At 46.8% G+C, this 8,713-nt stretch overlaps 1 protein-coding gene across 1 annotated transcript in view; it reads right to left on the reverse strand.

Moving 5' to 3' along the window:
* TFB1M (transcription factor B1, mitochondrial) overlaps positions 1–8,713 on the reverse strand; it is a 66,156-nt gene that overhangs the window by 3,104 nt on the left and 54,339 nt on the right. The window contains exon 6 of the mRNA XM_043592655.1: positions 490–617. Coding sequence (XP_043448590.1) covers positions 490–617 — 128 coding nt within the window. The remainder of the gene's footprint in view (positions 1–489; positions 618–8,713) is intronic.

Genomic DNA, 8,713 nt, shown 5'->3' on the forward strand with positions numbered 1-8,713 from the left:
TCATACTCGATCTCTCAAAAATAAACGTTAAAAAAAAAATACAAATGGCAACCTGGGACTTACGACAAGCATCTGAAGCGGGGGTGGTCTTGTGGCCCTGAACCCTTAACCTGGGGGGTGTATGCGGCTCCACGTCAGTGTCAGACCTGACCTGTAGGACGCTGGCTGGTCGACGTCACGCATACAGGTCAGAAGTGTTGAGCGTAAAAGCCAGCTGGCACGGTCGACCCTGACGGAGGACTCCTGGCCCCCGCAGGGCAGGTCATTACCGACCTGTGGCTGTTTCAGGCTGTACTGATGCTGGAGCAATGTGTCCGTGGCCCCAGGGTTCAGTCACAGTTTTGCTGTTTCCTCGTGGCAGTCAAGCTTTGCTCACCTTAAGAGGACCATTCACAGACACCTTAAAGAATCCTAAAAACGAAGTTCTTAATCTTTGAAAGTATTAGGATTTTAGAAAGCACGCGGCTGAAAGGAAGAAGGCATTCTTACCCCAGGCCTCGATAGCAGTATTTCCTTCGGAACTGAAATGCGTTCTGCACGACTCTCTCCACCAGCTTGAATGGCTGCTCTATCCTGGGCCGCATCAGGGGCGTGAAGTGCACCACGCCCACGTCCACCTGTGTCGTGAGCAAAGGTACGTCACTCCGTGGTACGGGAATCACGTGACTAAAACAACTCATCTTAGTAAAACACAGGCGGATGGGTGGTTGACGGCGTAGTCTTCGTAAACCTTTACAAGGGCTTCGCCTTCGTCCACTGTAGGCAGGTGAGTTGCTGCGCTTGGCATTGAGCTCAGAGCGATCACGGTTGCGTCTGCTCTGTAAGCACATCCTGTAGACCTGTGCTTGAGGATCACTTGATCTCAAAATGGAGTTTTACAATGGCCTTTTCAGATCAATCCAAATAATCATTAAAGCCAGTAGGCAGATAACAGCTTTAGAGGGTTTTATTTAGCTCTGGAATGAGAAAAAACAAGCTGCAGCAGCAGTTCTATGAGGCTGGGCTTCGAAACAGAGAAGAGAAGGCAGATGGCCCCCCAGGGACCACTTAGTGCTAAACTCCCCAGAAAGGGAATCAGTTAGGACACCACTTATTTTGGGTACAGACACTGATTAATCAGCTGTACTGAATTCACGATCGTCATGCGCACATCACTTTCGGGAGCAACTTTCAATGCCCTGGGAGGTCCAGGCAGGATTAAATAGGAAAAGGAAACCACCAAAATGTCACTGTGTTGGTCTATAATATACCCTGTCTTAGTCTAAAACTGGGCTCATGGCCATTCACAAGTATATATTCAGAATAACAAAGGAACAATAGTATTGAAAGTAAAGACGAAGACGGAAATGGAGTCAGAGCAGTTGCCACACACAAAAATGCCCGACAGAGACCATGGCCTGACAAATGGGAAGTGTGTTCATAATTTACAAAAGCCTTCGTCTCTGAGGAGTTGTTCAATTTGCTACTTAGAACATCACAGAGACTCTCAGAGGCTTAAAGTCTAGCAATTTATGGAGGGGGGGTGGTACCACTGCTTTTCAAAAGGAATTCATTCTATATTTTTTAAAATTCCACAGGGGTTATCGTGTTCTCCCGGGAGGCCTTGCTTCTAAACATCCTTGTGGCTACAAAACTCCGCAAAATTGGCCTGCAGTCTGTGAGGATGGAGCGTTTTCAGGGCGGAGGGGAAGTACTCGCATACGACGTGAGACCGCGTGGACGGGAACAGAGAAGGCGTGCGTGGACCGACAGTTATTCCGCTTCAGGGAGGGACTATCTGTAATGTTAAGTGTTCTCATTAAATTTTAAGTTTTTCATATTGTGTTCTATGCGTCGCTTCATCAGTTTCTCCAAGTTCAGCAACAAGTACTGTAGAAAACAAAGGCTTGGTTAAAAGGCCGGGACTTCTATAGACCTGCAGAAAAACACCAACGAACAGGGCCCAGGGGTGTTGGAGAGGGCACTGGAGAGGATGAAGACTGGGGGGGGGGGGTGGCTTCAGGGTGGACAGGAGCACGTCAGTCATCAGGGAGGGAAAGATCGCTTCATCTCAAAGTGTGTCTGCGGCAGGAAAAAGAATCTGAGCGGAGGACAGCGGAAGAAGCCGAAACACTATAATGACTTTAAAGGTCAAAGCCTCTGCTCACAAACCCTGAAAGGTCCATCCCCACCTTTCCTCCTATTTATCTGGAACGGAGAAGTGAACCCAGCTGTCCAGAAGGTTCTAGGCCTCGCCCCATCACTCTATACTTCTCCATACCACCTCCCCCGCACTGAGCCCACTGGCATCCGCCCCTCTCTCTCTGCCGGCCTCCAGGACTCCACTCTTCCAGCCCTTTTAGGCCAGTTTGTCCATGTGACAGTCTGTCCTGACGGAGCTCTTCACAGCCCCCCACTATGAGCCAGCAGCCTGCCTGTCTCCAGGGAAGCTCAGCTTTTAGCAAATGGGGTACAATCTAAGCCCTAGCTAAGCCCAGGCCGTTATCAAAACCCTCATGTTCAAATATAATAAAGAATAAAGGCAGCGATACAGGGATAGATGCATTCCCCTTCCAGTACAGAAACTGCCACCTCCAGCTTCTTTGGATTTTAAAATTTGGTGCCGCCTTTTGGGGGCACCTGGGTGGCTCAGTCGGTTAAGCATCTGACTTGGGCCCAGGTCACGATCTCACAGTTTGTGGGTTTGGGCCCTGCATCGGGCTCTGTGCTGACAGCGCAGGACCTGGATCCTGCTTCAGATTCTGTGTCTCTCTCTCTGGCTCCTTCTCCGCTCACACTCTGTCTCTAAATAAATGTTAAAAAAAAAAATTTGTTTTTCTTTTTGCCCAATTTCTTTGAGATACAGTTGGTGTTTGCAAATACAGAAAATGTCTTACGTTGGTTTTCCATGAAGTCTTAAGCCCTGTACAAATACAGCAGCACCCTAACTGTAGCGGACTTCTAAAGATCGAATGTAGTTCTGATAGTTGAGATGGCTAACGGTATATCCCAGCTAAAAGAAAATACCTACTCACAATCAAATACAGTTCCTATCCAGTGGAGGACCCTGAGAAAATGGCCCTTCCAGTAATGTGTCCTGCTTCCCTGCAAGACCTCCTGTATCGCCCTCTTTTCCACCCCCACCCCCAAAAGCACTTTTCGGAATTACTGTCAATGATGGAGCCCATTGTCTCTAGAACTACAGGAAAGCTGCTTGGTAACTAGGGTAACAGATACAAAAATGCTTTTTACTTATATTTGAATGCTTATTTAAAAATTGCAACCATTATTTTCCCTTCCTTGAATTTTAACTCTATTAAAGGGCTTCATTGCAAAAAAGCAACCAGTACGTAGGCACTAGATGCACTTAACAATTCTATTTTATTGTTGCCAGCAGCTTTCCAGACTCAGTCTATCAGGATACCAAAATGACCTAAGAAAATTTCAAATGAAAGGATTTGTAATGAATCTAAAATATCTGCCTCTCAAATCCACTCGAACATCAATGCTGTACCAAGCTGAGACGATGCTTCTCAACATCAGCAGCCGGGGCTGCACGAGGCTGCAGGCTGAAGTTCCATTTTCCAGACCAGCGTGTCTAGGGTGTGACTGGTTATGACACTGCGGGAGACCTGGGATAAGAAGCCAGTAAATCTCCAATCTCAGACGTTGCCAACTCAGATCCCGAATCAACAGGAGAACAGGGAATGCCAAAGAATGGGCCGCCCAGCTCTTGCCGGGGAATCCTAACAGGGCGGAGAGCTACCTAACTACCCCGGGAAAAGGCACAGAAAACAAGAGGAGCCATTCCCTAAGAAAGGGTCCTCCACACCTCGGATGGCATTCGAGACCATTCAGGGGCAACCCAGTGGAAAGGGAAAATGTTTAGGAAGTAACAATTTATAATTGGCTGAAGTGTAACCATACCTGGGAGAGAACAGAAGGGCGAGAGAAAAAGGGCTACAGGGAATCACCGAGAAGCCTTCAAGAGCAGTAAGAGAAGGGTTCAAAGGTCAAGGTGGTACTGTCTCAGATCAGCGCAGCTGGGAGTGGGAAGGGTCTGGCTGGATCCTACACCCACCAGTGTCTGACTCTTCAGGTCCCTGCACTGAGCTAACGACAGCCTCCAGTCACAACTTCCTCAGACAAGGGTGACAGAGCGGCAAGTCGTTAATGCCTAGGATACTAGAATTACACGTTTTGTAGAAAAACACTTACAGATACAAATGTCTATCAAATTTCCTATAATTGGTTTATTCTGCCTGTAATCTTGGTCCCAAGGCCAACTTAAGGACAGAATTTCAGTTTTAAAACCTTAAAATACAAACACTTTAACAGCATTCCAGGTATTCTGAAACCCAACGTACTTGACATAGGCTGACACACTGTTATACCTACAAATCTTTCTTTAAAGTTTATAATTTGTGGGGCACCTGGGTGGCTCAGTCGGTTAAGTGGCTCAGGTCATGATGTCACAGTGAGTTCCAGCCCCGCGTCGGGCTCTGTGCTGACAGCTCGGAGCCTGGCGCCTGCTTCGGATTCTGGGTCTCCCTCCCTCTCTGCTCCTTCCCCGCTTGTGCTCTCTCTCAAAAAATAAACACACACATTTTTTGAGTTTATGATTTGTATTTTCTGCAACAGTATTAATTTCTCTAGAAGTTCCACCCCACCTTTTTCTCCTCCTTTATATTTTTGAATGTTGTTTTTTCTCTTCCTCCTTGGAATCACAAAACAGTCACAGTACTTTCTCTCAAGAGTATGAGCTCGAAGGACAGTGAGCTGGGAGTGTGGTGAGGAATTAAGGGTAAGAAAGACACCCCCACGTGGGGGGAGCAAATGGAGAGAGTGCTTTACAGTGTAAATTATGCATGTAAATGTATGCATGTCAGTGACTGTATGTACGTAGATTGTGCCTAGTCGGAACAAGAGCAAGATGGGTCACGGTCTCTTGGTCCCAAAATAGGGGACCCGTTTCAGGGAGGCGAATGCTTAATTCTAAACAAAGCACAAGAGGGACAAGAACAAACACTGGATTGAGATTTTCTGTTACATTTAACTTGGAGTTCCTGGACGATCATGGGGAAAACCCCTAAAACCATGAGCTTTCCCACCAACCATGACTTTGGGGTTTGTGAAACAGCATCTGGAGGGGCCCTGCTCTCTGGGGCCGCAGGCTGGTAGCACACGGGGCCATCACGAGGGCCCAGCCTCTGCTTTCGCAGCGCCCCAGCGCCATCTGTTCTTCAGGGACGACGTCAATCCAGGCGGACTCACGAGACACTCAATGAGGGCTGCTGCTCTCGAAAATATTAATATTAAAAGACTCATAAATGAACACAGATGCAAATATATTAACTCACGAGGAGCCATGCTGCCGAAGAGATTAGGGGCTATCTTCCAGTTACCTTGCCACTACCTTCCCCTATGTGTGTATAAAATGACAAAAACTACCCCTAAATGCAGGCCCCGTTACTATCAGAAGACTGCGGAGCGACACGGATGGGAGCAAGCATATATGGACTGGCGGCCGCCATGGTCACTGGTGTCTGCCCTGAGGGCCTGACCTCTCACTGGCACAGGTGGCGCCGGACTCCCCCGGTCCATGTGCTACGAGCACCCAGACCGCCACGTTCCTTGTGCTGACGTGTTGTGCCTTTAAATATCCTCATGTTGTCTGGCTTTTCTGGTTTCTGACTTGAAAGACATTCTGTCTTTAAAAAAAAAATTTTTTTTTTAATGTTTATCTTTGAGAGAGAGAGAGAGAGAGAGAGAGAGCACAAGCAGGGGAGGGGCAGAGAGAGGGAGACACAGAATCCCAAGCAGGCTCCAGGCCCTGAGCTGTCCGCACGGAGCCTGATCTCGTAACCGCGAGATCATGACTTGAGCCGAAGTCGGGACACCTGACCGACTGAGCCACCCAGGTGCCCCAGAGATATTCTGTCTTTTGAGAGGCAGATTCTACAGCTGCTAGATCTCACCCTTTACCTGCTTATCTTGCTAGTTTAACTCACGGAGCTTTGGGGTCTCAGAGTCTTCCCTATATACCTACCACCAGAGATATAAATAAATAAATGAGTCAAACTGATGCAAGCTTTATAATCTGGCAAGATCACAAAGTCCTCGTGGACTCAGGGCGCCAGAGTGTGGGCTGGGATGCAGGACGCCTTGCTGGGCAGGAACGGGGGGGGGGGGAGGGGGAGACAGAGAGAGAGAGAGAGAGAGAGAGAGAGACAGACAGACAGACAGACAGACACAGGGAAGAAAGGCAAAGAGGAACAAGGCAAGAGAAGCAGTCGGTGCCAAGGGTCAGGCCTACAGAAGGCCATTCAGCCCACAATCTCGGATACGGCCGGTAAATGAGGAGGTTTTAAAGAAACCCGTCCTGCTCTTCAAAATAATGTGCAAAGAGGATGTAACAAATACATGTTTACACTCCTTATTAGACAGAAAAAATTACATCCATCTGCAAATGTCACCACAAAATCCAAAGATAGTCTTAATATTCTAAAATCATGTGAGGAAAACAGAAAACGAGTCCTCAGGATCCCTCCTCTGAAGACATGAAAGGGAGAAACAAAGCGTAAAAATTAGCTAACAGCTAATAAACAAAAGTAAGTGTAACTTACACAGCCCCCCCCCCCCCATGGTTTGCTCTCTGTGCTTTTGGCCGCCCCCAGCCAACCTCAGTCCGGAGGCAGAGGACCCTCCTCCTGCTACAGTGCCAGAGGGTCCGCAGTAACCCACCACTATGTCACAGTGCCTACGTCACTCACCTCCCTTCGTGTCACCACGCAGGCATTTCTTCAGCTCACATCGTCGTCATGACGATGACCTCTTACGGTACAGTAAGATATTGAGACCACAAACACCTTCTCTTACAGTATATCGTTACAAGTGTTCTACTTTGTCATTAGTTGCTGTTGTTAATCTCTTACTGCCCCTAACAAATTAACCTTTAGGTATGTATACACAGGAAAAACACATGGTATATATTGGGTCTGGTACTCTCTGCAGTTTTAGGCATCCACTGGGGGTCTTCGAACATATCACATGTGGCTAAACGTGGGGGGGAGGGTGGTACTCTATGCAGAAACATACACCTGATTTGCTATAAAAATCAAAAGAATTAGGCTGGCTTCAATGGACATTTGAGAACACACAGAAACCGTGAAAATGAATCTTCATTTTAAACAAAGTCCTTACTACAACCCACTAATCTGTAAGCTACCAATCTTCAAAGTTAAAGTCTTCAGGCTAGCCTGAAGCATTATTTTAAAACTAAAATGACCATAAAGATGGAGGAAAATGATGACTTAATCCTGCTCACAGCTGATACTATTAATTTCCTAAGACTGGGTCCGAAGAAAACATTATTTTAAGATTAAGTCAATCACTTTAAATCTGTGGGACGGGAATAGGTAACTACTTTTTCTTATGCTGCACTTTCATTATTTTCAAAGCTGAACAGAAAGCAAATAAGAGAAGACACTGTTTTTAAAATCAGAACCTCGACTTTTCACTGGAATTAAGTGGGCAGCATTTTATACATGCCGTGAGTGGGCACCATCCCAGACCAATGAAATAAGAGCCGTGGGGCCTGGGCCTCGGGCTTTTTTTAAAGCTACGTGATGGCCCTGTGTGGGCAGGGGTGAGAAACACAGGTCTGCTGAACCTCACACAAAAGTATGCATTGTTGTTACTTCTAAAATATTCAATTATTTGGTCTTTCAGAGAAAAGAGAAAAGCTTGTCTGAGTTTCAAATGATCATTACGAAGAAAAACACACTAAGGAAATCATATGCAATTTTTTCTTAAAAATAACTACATGAAAACATTTTAAAGAAAACAGATGGACTGCTGAGTCACTGGACAGTTACTCAGTCGCGGACTCTGCATGAATGAGAAGTGTTTTTCTGTAAAGCCATGGAGATGCCGGTTCTTTGTTTTTGTTTTTTTGCGCCGTTATCCAGATTACCACAGAAAGAAAAGACTCGTTCTAATGAGATCTACAAATACTTTCTTCTCTAAGTGGAGGCAGGGAAGTGCTAGGGGTGCGCGAAAGGCTTTAAGAGTCGCAGTACCCTGGGCCCGCGTCTCCTTCCTGCACAACCTGGGTCGAGTCACTTCACTTCTCTGGGGCTCAGTTTTCTCATCTGCAAAATGAGGACTCCCACGACCCCACGGGGTTGTCTTGAGAAGCAAGCAGCACGGTGCCTCAGGCAGTGCCTGGCATTACAGGAAACAGTTTTATGAACAGTAGGTCTTAGTATCAGGACAATGACAAAGCCGAAGAGGGACAAAACGACTTAAAACTGCAGTCTCATTTAGAAAGGATACAATTAGACTTTTAACCATACAAAGGTATAGTTTGTTTATCTACTCAAAACTAGCTTCTGAACTCATTCAACAAATACTTACCTGTGCCCTTACTACTCCTGGCACAGGAGACTCAGCAGTGACGGGGGACACACAGAAATCCTTGCTGTGTGAGGTTCTTACGCCAGGGAGTTAGAAGTAGAGGGGCTCAGAGGTGGGGGGATTCTTGACCTATTGTGAAGTTTAGAGACAAGATGATGTGTTAGTGGATGTTGGGCATGGAATCCAGGACGCCTGTAAGACCTGGGACGTGCCAGTTGCCAGGGTGAATTTGGCATCAACGGACGTCGGGAAACTGAGGAGAACAGGGGTGGGGAAGACCGGTCCTTGTCCCCGGTAGGTCTGAAATGTGTGTAAG

Source organism: Prionailurus bengalensis, chromosome B2 (assembly GCF_016509475.1).
Source record: "Prionailurus bengalensis isolate Pbe53 chromosome B2, Fcat_Pben_1.1_paternal_pri, whole genome shotgun sequence".
Taxonomy (NCBI): domain Eukaryota; kingdom Metazoa; phylum Chordata; class Mammalia; order Carnivora; family Felidae; genus Prionailurus; species Prionailurus bengalensis.